Below are 14,885 nucleotides of genomic sequence, written 5' to 3'. Positions count from 1 at the left end.
ATATTGCACACTGTAAACACAATCAAAGCTTAAAAAAAAACACGAAAAACGGGACCTTTAAACTATATGAACAGAGGCCAAGGACAGTGCTTGCTTTTGACCCGAAATAGATAAATATTAAGCCTGCTTTTTAAAACAAAGAAAAGAAGCGACGGCAAAATGATGGTTAGAGAATACGGGTACGACTAAATCAGCTCCCTAGTTCAGTAGTCAGGGCACTGATCAGGGAGTCGGCCATTTTAAGGGCTGTCTCAATCGCAAAATCCTTCCAGTGCACTGAAACATTCACTCCCTAAAAAGTCCTACAATGCACTGCGAAAACCAGGGATCATCGATGCTCACTATGTTCCCTTAATGGAAGTTCTAAAGCACAAAACATAAATCACGTGAGCCAACTCACTACAAATAATGTCATGCGATAGATGCAGATCACAATTTATTCAACAAATGTGTTTCCATATTCCATTATTCGCATTAACTCTTTTCAGCACAAGCTAAAAAGCCACTTTTTTTTACTAATTAAGGGCACTGATCAGGGAATCGGCCATTTTAAGGGCTGTCTCAATCGCAAAATCCTTCCAGTGCACTGAAACATTCGCTCCCTAAAAAGTCCTACATTGCACTGTGAAAAACAGGGATCATCGATGTTTGGAAGTTCTAAAGCGGAAAACATAAATTAAGTGAGCCAACTCACTACACATAACGTCATGCGATAGATGTTTTTAAAATACATTGTCAAGTCACCGGACATAGAGGACCAGTGTCTGAATGCTGAATTCCATGACTTTGGAAGCTAGGGAGCTGATTGAGACGCACCCTCTATCAGCGGCGGGGAAATCTGTATATTCGAGCAGTGTGCGCATGACGCATGTCCAAAGATCAATTCTGATTTGAAGCTTATGACATATAAATGTGCACAGAGTCGATGTAAACGTGGCTAATGATACTAAAATGTATGAAGGAAGATCACTGTACAAAATACAAAAGTATGAGCGAACTTGGGTGTGTTCAGAGATTTAAAAAAAAAAAAAACTTGCAGAAACTTTCTCCTGTACCTCCCTCTCTTTCCCCCCAAGACCCAAACACACTCTTAAGACCATTTGTGAATCCAGCCCTTCCAATGAAACCACCTCCACACAGAAGACCCCCTGCTAGCTCACTGCTGAAAAATTTTCAGTGGAAGCCAAAAAAATCAATTCCTTTACTGTTGACATCTTTTAAATCCGCTGTTAGTTGCAGAGCAAAGGGAGGCCCGGGGTCCCACCAGGCTCCGTTTTTTTCAACGCAGAACAAGAAGAAAGGTATAATGACAGGTGTATCTAAAAGATTGTATTGCTCTTTTCTTACAAACTGCACAACATATAAAAACATGAGAGCAAAGGCACGGTTCTCCCCTCGGCCTGGCTCTGGAGCTTTCCGAGACGTCATCGTATCCGGCGTCCATGAAGGAGAGACCAGATTTCCTTTCATTGACTCTAAAGTTGAAGTTGCAGCAGTCAGTCACACGCTATCTTTCATCTGCCGTTGTCCACCCCTCCCCGATAATTACCACTGCAAAACTCTCGTGACCAAATTAATAAAGGGACATGTGTAATGTTCTCTCATAGTTCACCATTTAGTCCAATTACGGCTTGTCCAGGCAGATGATGTGCCTTCACCGGGAGAGTAATGACTTTGACATGAGCGCAGGGTCATTAGGAAACAGACTACATTATCTTAGGCGATCCTGTGTGATTAGGGACTGTCTCTAGCTTCTGGCTCTGACCGAAATGATAACACCCCCTGTCTAACAGAGAGGGATATTTCAACTTTGGTATTTAAATGGTACCTAATTACCCAAAATATCACTTGACAGGGTGATCAGTCAACGAGACAAGCGTTAATATGAAGAACAGCTTTGATTTGAGAGAGTTTTTGTTGATGCGTTGCAGATGACAGACATTTCTTATACCAACCTTGTTAGTCTTTGGATTTAAATGTGACATTTTAAAAAATATATATTTTGGATTTTGTTGTATTTCTTTTATTCCTCAACACTTTGAGACTATGAGAAATACATTTCAGTCAGGACCACTTTGAGAATTAAATTTATTGACAATCTTTGATTTGGCGAAAGGCTTAGGCTCAAAAGATGCTCGAGCTGCCATACTAGACAGCTTGAGACACATCCTTGAAACATAATCCCCCAGCCTTCAAAACAACCAAACGTTTTTTAGCACATATTACAGAAAGAGATACAATAGAGTTCTACACAGAAACCAATACTCGATAATGAAGATACTAGGAGGTGAAGGGGTGGAGGTGGGTGTAAATGTCTGTGCAACAGACTTAGGAACATGAGTTTGAATGAGCTTAAATACTATAGTTGATTAGAGTAGGTGGAGTAACAAATCAGCTGAGCGTCAGCTGATATCATTTAGCTATCAGTGGTCTGCCTGAACTACGCTTGAATCCCATTCGATCACTCAAGCTCCATTTATGCTTATTCTTTTTGAAGTGCTAACATTTTCCCTTAGAAATTGGGGTCACACTTTAGATTAGGGTCCAGTTCTCACTATTAACTGACTTTTGCTTCAATAAACTCCTAATTACTGCTTATTAAATTGGTAAGGTAGTTGTTAAGTTTAGGTATTGGGTATAATTAAGGGATGAAGAATATCATGCAGAATAAGGCATTAATGTGTGCTTTATAAGTACTAATAAACAGCCAAAATCCTAGTGAGAACTGGACCCTAAACTGAAGTGTTACCAAAATTTGGTAACTTAAAAGTTAAAGAAATTGTACAGATGCTGTGATATTTTGTGATTTGTTGTAAATGTCTTAAATTACCCCTATTTGTTAAAATGTTCTTCTACCACCGTCTGGCAACAGCTGCATTTGTTGGCTGTTTAGTTCCTAGAGTTCATATACATAATTACGGAAGACATTGTTTTTCATTTGAATAATCTGCAAACTAATTATGAGCACGACTTGCTCTGTAATCTCTATTGGTTTTCAGTTGTTTTCAAAAGGAATTTGTGTTTTCATGTAAAATGTGTTAGGAAAAATCTCACTAGATCCCACTGAGATTTGCACTTCTCTTTAATTCAAATAAACAACTAAATTTGTCAACGCATTTAAATTTGAATTTCAATAACACGGTACAGAAAATATTGTAGCTGAATCTATGTCTATCTATCTGTCTGTCTGTCTATCTGTCTATCTATCTATCTATCTATCTATCTATCTATCTATCTATCTATCTATCTATCTATCTATCTATCTATCTATCTATCTATCTATCTATCTGTCTGTCTGTCTGTCTGTCTGTCTGTCTGTCTGTCTGTCTATCTGTCTATCTGTCTGTCTATCTGTCTATCTATCTGTCTGTCTATCTGTCTGTCTGTCTGTCTGTCTGTCTGTCTGTCTGTCTGTCTGTCTGTCTGTCTATCTATCTATCTGTCTATCTGTCTCTCTGTCTCTCTGTCTCTCTGTCTCTCTGTCTCTCTGTCTCTCTGTCTCTCTGTCTGTCTGTCTGTCTGTCTGTCTGTCTGTCCGTCCGTCCGTCCGTCCGTCCGTCTGTCTGTCCGTCTGTCTATCTATCTATCTATTATCTATGCATATCTGTCTATCTGTCTGTCTGTCCGTCTGTCTATCTATCTATCTATTATCTATGCATATCTGTCTATCTATCTATAATTAAATGATATTAATATAATAAATGTATTTATTAAAAACGAGCAATATACATACACATGTATACAGAGTATACAGGAGTTGGACAATGAAACTAAAACACCTGATTTTAGATGGTTTCAGACCACAATAAATGTATTTGTATGCCGTAGGGCCTCCTTTTGCGGACAATACAGCCTCAATTTGTCTTGGGAATGACAGATACAAGTCCTTCACAGTGGCCAGAGGGATTTTGAGCAATTCCTCTTCCAGAACAGTGGCCAGGTCACTATGTGATGCTGCTGGAGGAAAACGTTCTCTGATTTGGCCCTGTAAAATACCCCAAAGTGGCTCAAAGATATTTAGATCTGGTGACACAAATCTTGCTATGTGTATTAGTGCATTATCATGCTGATGCATGGTAGCCTCTTCAGGGAATCATTGGATACACATGCTCCTCCAGAATGGTTCAGTAGTCCTTGGCAGTGACGTGCTCTATCTATCTATCTATCTATCTATCTATCTATCTATCTATCTATCTATCTATCTATCTATCTATCTATCTATCTATCTATCTATCTATCTATCTATCTATCTATCTATCTATCTATCTATCTATCTATCTATCTATCTATCTATCTATCTATCTATCTATCTATCTATCTATCTATCTATCTATCTATCTATCTATCTATCTATCTATCTATCTATCTATCTATCTATCTATCTATCTGAATGTGAACACTGGGCCAAATACTGATTTATGAAATGACATTCAATGACATTGACTAACATTTGTCCAAGCATGCCTCCCTCATTACAATTTCTTGTTTTTAAGATGTGTACAAATCTAAAATAAAACAGAGCTGTCAAACCTGTAAATGTCAATTACCGTATTTCCCTTGACATTTCTGGATAATGGCTGACATGCGGTCGCTGTAATAAGCATCATTAGATTTCAGACGGCCCAAGATGCATCAACACACGACGTGTTTGATCGCGTTCGGTAAGACGAGAGCCGTGTAACGTCTACGGCATATTTCATTGTCAATTGGCAAGCTTTGCTCCTCACCGCAGTGATGAGAGATGGCTTTGTTAATGTAATAGATGCTCTTGGCATTTCAAAAAGCACTCAGCCCTCTTGATTAGCTCATTTAGTCTTATTACTTAGGGGCCTTATTCACTTCTTCATTCATAAACTCCACTCACAGTCATCACATACTGTATCATGGTTAATGGATTAGACCAGCAGACTGGTCAGACGTGTATAAAGCGAGTCTCTCTCTGTTTATTATGAGGGAAACAGCACAAGTATGCTGATTGTTAAGGATCACAGGGGTCTCTACATCCTCAAATGCAGCTTTAATTGTTCAGACTCACCACGCCAATAGAGAAGTAATTGTTCACGATGCAGTATGGGACAGGATCTCCTCCTTCATCTTTGTCTAGAGGAATGATGTCAATCTTCCACCTGTCCAACATCACTTCAGTACTGTTCTCAATGTCCTTGAGAATCTGCAAAAGACTTTCTCCATCGTAGCCTGGAACCCAAAGGTCACGTTACAAATTAGGGGTTGGCTCCATTGAGCACTAGCTATTTATAGACAAGGAACTGACATAATAGTAATATTTTGAACTAATTAGTCATGAATGAGTGAAAACAGAAAATACTACAGTGATAATATATGAGAGGTTTCCCAAGAGCTGATTAGCTCATCAATCCACAGTGTGAATGTAGGTTTAAGGATTCCCACAAAGTTTCATTCGTGCAGCAAATTAAAATATTGAAAAGACTTAAATTACCTCCACCCCAGCGCAGACACCTTGCGAGGTCATTTCCTGTGCCGAGAGGAAGTAGACACACAGGAGGATTCTGCTCAAGGTTGGCTTTGTCTATGAAAAAGAACAGCACTTCAGATAGGAAAAACTCCCACAGAACAGATATAGAAATATATTATAAATATGGGTTGCTTATAACATTCATCTGGGAACGCAACGTAGTCTAACATGCTCTGAGCTTACATGTTTTGATGTCCACCAGTTTTGTGCCATTTATATCATAAAGAAGTGGCCAAATATGAAAGATTAAGTGGACATTTGAATTCAATGTTGTTTGGCCAATATTAAACAAGGATTTGATCATGCTGTAAAGTGTAACAACAACAGTCACCAGGACATTGGCGTCCCCCTGCAGGCATTTGTTATAATTAGTGCTGTCAAAATTAACGAGTTAACACATGCAATACATTTTTTCAGTTTAACATGTTTAAAATATTCAAGGCAATTAATGCAGAATCAGTTTTTTTCTGTCATCCTTTGGCTACGCTACAATATATGATCACGCTATATTCATTCAAGTGCTATTAAACCATTCAAGTGCAATAAGACGCAAAAAATAATGAATGGCTATAATTAATGGGTAAAATTGGGAAATCCATGTAATAGAGACATCAGTATTAGTATTAGCGATACTGGCCTTCATTCATAGTGCTTAGTAAAAAGATCCCATTAAACAAATATTTAAAATATACTATCTTTATGTTGGTTCTACATTAGGTATGAGTTTAAATGTGAAAGTATTACAATATAAAAATATATTAAAAACTTTAATGTAAGGTTTGATTAATCAGGATTAATTACAGAAAAATTTGAGATAAATTAGCATACTTTTTTAATCGATTGACAGCACTAGTTCTAATATGTAATGTACATAAGTTGATTGTTTATATTATGCATATTACATTACTAATAAATTACTTACAAATAAAACATTTTCCAAAAATTGTGGCCAGTTAAAATGCTGAGTGGCTAGTTACTATTTATACACACAAACACATCCATACTGTATATACTGTATGAACAAACTAGAGTATACAGGTATATGTATGTGAACACTGTATGTGTATGTATATATGCATGTACTGTATTATGAAATAAACGGCAATGTCAAAAAATACAATGGTTCTTTTCATACACTATCAATACAGTCCTCTGAAAGCATCCAGTCTATTACTCTGTCGTTGTTTTGATTGATAAAAAATGGAGGCAATTTTTTGACAAATAAAGGACTAAATGAGGACACAGTCATCTAAAAAAATCACCTGCGGAGACTATTCTTCAGATGATATAAATAATATGCCATTTCTTGAAGAAAGATAATCATCCTATTTGCCCCGAAAATACAGATATGAATGTAATAGCTTTAGTTCTGTGAAAAATAAGCATTTGACTATTTCGACAAATATAACAAAATCACTTCTGTATAAAAGAACCTCTGAAACAACAAGAAAAGCCTTTTTTGCAGCATTTCCTTAAGATGTCGTTACGTTATGAAGTTTACTTTAGCTTGCTGGTTTTATTAAATCTATAATGAAAACTTCCTGGATTTCATTTACAATATGCAACAGTATGGAAGGCCTGATCCACATGACTCCAGCGTTTAATTGCTCTAAGAAATGACCAAAGGCCAGAGCAAACAAACAAGTTAACAGCCATGAACACAGAAAACTGTAACTTACCCTAGTGCGTTTTGGGTTTAAATTTTCACATCATCTGAACTCACCTATTACATCAAGAATCCATCCAACGGTACCATCTCCACCACAGGCCAAGACTCTGAAGTCTGGAACATCTCGAAAGAAATTTAAGCTGAAATAAAAAAGTGTTACCAGAAGTATTTAAACACAAATATTTAACCACAACTTTCTACTTTACAACTGTTGAGTATTGTATGTCAATTAATTTAGTAAAAGATTTATGAGTCAATACATATACAATTTTATATATATTATCACAAAGAATAATACATTTTATATTTTATATTAGGTATATTATACAGAAAAATCTACATCTAATCGTTTTCCCACCATATTGAACCTTTATGAACAAATCTTTTGTTTAAATAACCAATGCAAATTCATCTTTTCGAAAGCCAAGCCTGTTCAGAAGCTAATCAGATCTGTTCATTACAACGTCTTCCGTTCCTTCACAATAATACAGCTGTAACCGCATGAAGGGACCTTACATGGTAGAAAGGCACACGATATAAGACTCTCAATTACTTTACTCATTGGGACATGCAGGCTTGGCAAATCATATTAGACAGCAGAAACAGACGACCAATCGCATGAAAAGCAACTTTTGAGGATGTTTGAGCATGAAGAAGCAAACACTCAATTTGCTCTAATTGTGTTAGCCAGGCCTGTAATTGACAGGACAGCCCGGAGTTACACCTGACAGTCACCTTGACAAAGCAATGTTACATTGTCATCACATGACTACACCAAGTATATGTTTTTTTTTTTCAACAGATGTGACTGTGAATGCATAAAGTCAAAATCTATCTTTTCCACCAGCAGAGAAATGCCAATACATGGGCTACACCTGACCTAGTCAGTAGGACTTCAAACACCATAATCAATAGTTTCAAAAGAAAATTGGCTGACAAGGTCACTAAATGGTTTCTGGAGAAGATCGCTCAGTGGGGTGCATTTATAAAATCATAAAAGCCTGGGAAAAAATTAATCAGAAGCCAAGAAATTGGACAGAAATCAGCCTTTAAAAAATAATCCTACAGTGAGAAATATTCAAAGTGTGACAACTCATATGCATCGATCTTGAAATAAGATTTTCTTTTAACCGTGAATAATACGTTTTTTTGCCACTCATTTAAAATGCTAGAAACCAAATTAAATTGGGAATTTTGAAAGAAGTCTCTTATGCTCACCAAGGCTGCATTTACAGAAAAAAATACAGTAAAATCAGTAATATTGTGAAAAATTATTACAATTTAAAATAACCGTTTTCTACTTTATTATATTTCAAAACGTAATCAAATCTGAATTTTCAGCATCATTACTCCATTCTTCAGGGTCACATGATCATTCTAATATGCTGATTTGATGCTCATGAAACATGTCTTATTATTATTTATTATCAATGCTGAAAACTGTTGTGCTGCTTAATATTTTTGTAGAAAACTTGATCATTTTTTTCAGAATTCTTTGATGAATATAAAGTTCAAAAGAACCGCATTTATTTGAAATATAAATCTTTTGTAACATTATAAATGACTTTGTCACTACTCATCAATTGAATGCATCACTTGTACAAAAATATCAATTTCCTTCCTTATCCCAAACTTATGAAGAGTAGTGTATTTAAACTATACAATAGCTGATATAATTTTTTTCTTATCTTTATTAGCATATGAGAAATATAGTAATTTGCCTTTTTTCTTGCCTAAGATTATAAAACAATCCTATATATGTATTTTTAAAAAAAAAACAGAATCGCTAATTTAACTAAATTAAATTTCTTTGTTCTGAATTTGCAAAAATTGTATAGAAAACCTACAATGAACGTTGAATGGAATCGATTTTCTGTCAACCCAAATATTCAGCCATAGTTCATTTTCATGGCAACATCCCACAATAGCATCTCCACTTTCTTTATTGCTCTTTAACATTTCATTTTCAAAATATAGTATCAATGAATATTGTCACACTCCTCACGGCTGTGCACTTAACTCAAAAGTGACCACGTCGCTGGCATACTAATAACAAATTCAGTTAGTGATGACAGAGCCTCATGGTTACGTGCATTGGATGACACCACCGATGGTATGCGTGATCACACAAGGCCCTGAGAGCGGCAACACACTAACACTAACACAAATCTATTATTACCAGCTGACTGTCAGCACTGGACACTTGCACAGCCTGGCTTTGTACACTGCAGTGTTTGTGATGTTGGATATAACCCTTTAATAATGTCTACATTTACAGCTAAGACACAGAGAGTGATTGTCATGCATGAATTAGTGCATATTACCAACAAGCAGTGTCTGCATATACAATATATTGTTAACGTCGGGTTATCGCAACTCTTATTTATGAACATAAACTGAGAATGTGCCACAACAATTCTTTTCCCTAAGAGCTAGATAGCAGGGAGCATTATGTTTCTGTTAGAATGATAAGACATAACCTTCTTTGGAGTCTCTGGAGAACTGTCACTCACCCAGGCATGGGCCCGTTCTTGGCCAGGTTGTAGACTTGACGAGGGTTCAGGAGGTACTGGAACTTTCGGAAGATCCTAGATAGGGCAAAAGGTATGAACAAATCAATGACTAGGAAAATGTTCATTAAATGTCAATAAAGTCACTTTTGTTTTAAAGTCACATATAAAATCAAAATGGACAATTCTTGTTATTATTAATATTGCAGCATTTATTATAAAGGTTTGATCTGTGTACATCTTTTTTTAATCCATGTACCCTAATTTTTAATCCTACCCCCCATCTTGCAATGACATCTTTTCTCTTCTCTGATGACGTGTTTACTGGCACGAGGGCGAGGCAACCTGCCACTCACATGAGATCGACCAATAGCAAACCACCACCATCCAATGATCCAATCAATTACCAATGGACAAAATTAAGTCCCGCCCTACATCTTTTCTTGTTTGAGAAGCAGTTTCACTCAGATATATGTCACAATAGGGAAAAAAAGACTGTCACAACTTCCATTTTGTGCTGACTTTAACATTTTGGTGAAGTTGATCTTCAATAAACTGGTCCCACGTTATTAAAAATGTTTGTAATTTTTTGCAGGGAAAAAAAAATCAAATCATGTTAATTGGTTAACTGAAAGTTGCCTTACAGTACAGTTTATGGCAAAGCAATTGCAAGACATTATATGAAATTTTACAATAAAATACAGCCAAATTTATGTTAGAAGTAAAACTACGGCAAAAACAGTTAAAGGACAGTCCCATGACAAGACCTTGTGACATCACAATATGACTATACTTTATTTTGAATAGTTTTGATTCGTCTTATTTTTAGGTATTACTAATGTACACTTGGGTGTTTTTGATAAGTTTACAGTTATTCCTTTCATGAATCATTGTGTAGCTTTTATTTTACACCTGTATTAGTATGGTGGTTATCAGTGCGGGTACAAAGCAGATTTTGATAGTTCAATTAGACTGGTACTGTATTAACATCATATAACTTAATGAAATACACTGTTTTAAGTTTGTGACGGTTCCGTGAGTTTGTTTTCCACAGCATGATGGTGATTGGCTGATAGAGGGCGTGGTTTCGCACTTGAACCTAATCAGGTCACTTTAAGAGGGACTGGATCAAACGGAGCTGGAGAGCGAGTGATTGGCGAAGAGCGAGTTGGGCTTGGCAGCGAGTTCTATTGTTTGTCGTTCGCTCATCATGATCTGACGTTATGTTGGTAAAATATACAGCCACAAAAATGCTTTCCCATAATACCAAATTTTGAATTGTGAATTTCTGGCAACCACCGCTGCTACTTTTTTACTGTTCATTTAACAGGATATGTTTACAGTGAATTATCAAAAATAAGATGTTTGTGGCTGAATGAATTTGAATAGAACTAAGGATTTGGTCACCACCTAATAAGATGGATAAACTATACAAAAAATATTTGACATCATGGCCATCTCATTTAATGTGGTCCATCAAGAGGAAATGAGGTTTGATCAGGATCTTTAGGATGCCAAAAATGGATTTTGAATTGGAACTGATTTGATTAGATCGTTAGATCATCATTTGAGTTGCCATAAATAGAATTGAAACTCAAAGAAGCTCCATCAACAAATTGATGAAAATCTGAAAATTCATTGAGCTCATGTGACCAAGGCAACAAATTTGGTGTCAAACTAACTGCTAGTGACTGATAAATTATGCAGATTGACTCAAGACAATTGAAATGCTATATGAAAATACTATGGGGTCAATTTCTTATTTGTGACACCATCTTTTACAGTTCGCACCTTTCACCTTGTTTGCCTCCGCTTTTAGGGTTGACGAATACCAACAGTGGATGAGTTCCTTCTGATGACGTAATCTACAGAAAAAAAGTGATAAAAAGCATTGTTAGCTGTTGTCCTTCATGACACATATTTTACTGACTTAAGATTTTAAATGTATTACGAATATGCATAAACCAGACAATATTATAATAATTATTATTAACATGTCTTTTCTACAAAGCTTTTGCTTAACAATTCTATATGTTGTAGCTTAACACTTCTCTCATTCACCATCTAAACCTGAAATTTCAATGTCAGCCATTTGATAATTCTCTCTCCCTTTTCTCTTAATTATAAAAAGAGACTACATAAAGAATAACATAAATGGAGTCTGTTGAGCTCAGAATAACTCTTCCATTACAAAAATCTTAAAATGTACCAGCCATGAAAACCCACGTCATGAGACGCATCTAGCAAACCTCAGTAATCAGCTCCATATTTAGTCATTAATGACGGTCTTTGACCATGAGTCACTTTTCTGCATGGATGCATGATGATTGTGGGGTTTTGGAGCGGACGATGCACGCACAAACTAATCCAGAGAGTGTGAGTCGTCTTCCGGTGGACAGTGACACAGATGAAGCGCTTAAAACAGAACCCATCGAAACAATCCCAGCAGGCCCAGGTGAATTAATGAGCCGCCCGTCCGGCGACGAGTGATCCATTACTTCCTCTAATTATAAATAATAATCCTGATTATTACACTGGTTAGCCGCCGCCAGCCAAGATTGATGACCCAGGACATGATTTGTCTTTTTTCGTTCTGTCATTACTATGCTCAGACAACGCCCAGTCACAGTGGGTCACTGCAGCCTAACTGTTGCCTCAACCAAGTTATGATCTATGAATCCTAACTAGCTTGCTCAAAATTGTCATTTTGGCCGAAACAGTTGATGATTCTTCACCAGGAAATTCAGCATTAATATTATAGGTCACATTTTATATTAGGCATCTTCAACTGTAGTATTGTGTACTTATGTAAAAAATGCATTGTTAGGTAATGTACTTAATGTATTCATATTGTATTGCAAAACAATTTTGCTGCTATTGAGGTGGTAAAGTGGGTCCTTTTTTTATTTATATACTTATATTTCAGTTTCATTAGGGATGAACAATACGCAATAATATATAATATATTTGTGGCATATCAGTTATGTATAACTGATATGCCAGAAATATTTGATATGGTTGATATTCAATGATAAATTCATTTATCGCATTTAAAATGATCGATTTTAGTTGTTACTGTTTTATTTTTATTTTTTTATAAAATATTTATTTATAAATATTATTTTATTTATAAAAATAATTAGTAATACATAAAAAAATACATACAATAAATATTTTAATATAAGTGCATCCTTAGTTAAAATCTAATTTTGAATTGCCTTTTTGTCTTCCCTATATCCAAAATGTATTTAAAATATATTTATTTCATACTAAGTATACTATAAATCCATTAACATATTTACTGACATAACGTTTAAGACTATTATAATAATGAGATATTATAATTAAACTTTATTTGGAGTACTTTTTCATTGCACAATGCACATTTCTTAATATTAAGCCTAAAATGTGCTTTAATATCACTATTAGTAAGGACAGTATGACATAATATCCTGGTATAATCTGTATAATATCAATAATATGTCTTTAAATGCAAGATATAAAAAGTGTACCTAAAGTATACTTGCAATAGTTCCACTTTAGCACAATCAAATACACTCCAGCATATCTTTAGTTGGACTTCAGCACTATTTCCGGATAACTAAAGTGCATTAAGCAGTTAGTAATCAGTTATTCCAATTTAGCAGACTTTAAGTATAACAATTTATACATAAGTGAATGTATTTGTAGTATACTTAACTAAATATACTAAAATGTATTATAAATACATTTATTATTTTCACTAGGGTTCACTTGTTCATTTTAACTTGGGGTGTGTAAATTATGTCCCTAATTAATATGAGATTGTATAAGGCCAGACATAATAATTATAAATGAAATAGCTAAATAAAATGTTTTAGATGCAGTACAGCATGTTACCACAGGACATGTCAACTTCCCAGACACTTCATATTGTTTGATTCAATCTGCAGGAAATGGACATCCTGCTTTTAGAAACATCCCACTGTACTGTACGTGTGATAGTGTGTCATTCACCTGTAGCCCCTGTCCATCCACTGATACAGAATTGGTCCTTTGTATTTTCCCCCGGCCTCCTGATTGGTTGGAGTCTTTTCTCACAGTAGACTGCCTCTCCTGCAGTTAAAGGTCACATGTAAAGGTCTAAAAGAGCTGAACTTTATATAAGCATTGATTCCAAAAATAACACATGAGAAGAAATAGGAGATATTACCAGTACAACAGGGCATATAGTGTTTGGAGGAAGTATGTGATCTCTCAGTGATCCGCAGTCACATTCGGGTTTGACGTGTGAAGCGCACTTGTTGTGTAGCTGCAAGAAGGAGAACATAACTTTAAAACGCATCCGACATATCATTTAACATACAGACTTATGTTACTTTACAGGCCTATATGTTGCATTTATCAAATATGTACGTACTTTAATAATTGGATTACATGCCTTTAAAAACAAACTTTATTCTCACATGGTCCTAATAATATTTTCAAAAGCATAAAAACTGTAATAATTATTTGTAATGAGAAAGAAAGTCATAAACTCACAGTAATCTGGCACCAGACACAATGAAGGCCCGTAAGACCCTGGTAACACTTGATGGTTTTGTGACATTTATCACACTTGCTTGGACAGTTTCCCTCAACCCAGAAATGAAGCATAATCTATTAAAAAAATAAGCCTTTTGTTATATACATGTTATATAAGAAAGAAAATACAGACAAAGGAGCATGCGCTTTGATTAAGAATCATCATTAGTGTATTTGGGTCTCTGTTTAAACCAGGTTAATCATGTAATTAGCAATGCTTACAGAGAGAATTTCTTTCTAATTTCATTAGCTGAAAAGAAAGCCCTTGGTCTAAGCTCCATGAAACATTGGTGATCCAAGCGTGCTGGTTTTTAAACACTACAATTCGACGCACCTCTGTGTTTTTCTTGGATTTGACATATGTTTTGATGCAGGACGGGGGGGCTCGAGCCACACATCTCTCGTGAACGGTGTACTTACAGACTATGAACCAGACAGACAGAAAATTAATTCACAAAGTAATGTAAAAATGTTTCGATGATTTGTTACTGGTTTCTAGTCTATGAATTTCTATTTTTTTCTATTTTAATTATATTTTAACATTTATTTTGTATAATTGCTGATTTAATATCAAGCATATTTTGTCTGTTTAATATATTATTTATTTATCATTAAAATGTTGATTTTTTTTATTAAATGCATATATATA

At 35.3% G+C, this 14,885-nt stretch overlaps 1 protein-coding gene across 1 annotated transcript in view; it reads right to left on the bottom strand.

The window, feature by feature from the left end:
- The window catches only part of dgkb (diacylglycerol kinase, beta), a 71,228-nt gene that overhangs the window by 42,800 nt on the left and 13,543 nt on the right, over nt 1-14,885 (bottom strand). The window contains exons 11-19 of the mRNA XM_079823747.1: nt 14,571-14,659; nt 14,195-14,311; nt 13,866-13,964; nt 13,670-13,768; nt 11,465-11,538; nt 9,677-9,751; nt 7,218-7,303; nt 5,459-5,548; nt 5,036-5,196 (exon numbers count right to left, since the gene is read on the bottom strand). Of these exons, the coding sequence (XP_079679873.1) occupies nt 5,036-5,196; nt 5,459-5,548; nt 7,218-7,303; nt 9,677-9,751; nt 11,465-11,538; nt 13,670-13,768; nt 13,866-13,964; nt 14,195-14,311; nt 14,571-14,659 (890 nt within the window). The remainder of the gene's footprint in view (nt 1-5,035; nt 5,197-5,458; nt 5,549-7,217; nt 7,304-9,676; nt 9,752-11,464; nt 11,539-13,669; nt 13,769-13,865; nt 13,965-14,194; nt 14,312-14,570; nt 14,660-14,885) is intronic.

This window comes from Gobio gobio, assembly GCF_949357685.1.
Source record: "Gobio gobio genome assembly, chromosome: 8".
In the NCBI taxonomy this organism is placed as follows: domain Eukaryota; kingdom Metazoa; phylum Chordata; class Actinopteri; order Cypriniformes; family Gobionidae; genus Gobio; species Gobio gobio.
The sequence above is the reverse complement of the archived record's forward strand: the minus strand, read 5'-3'. Positions and strand labels throughout refer to the sequence as shown.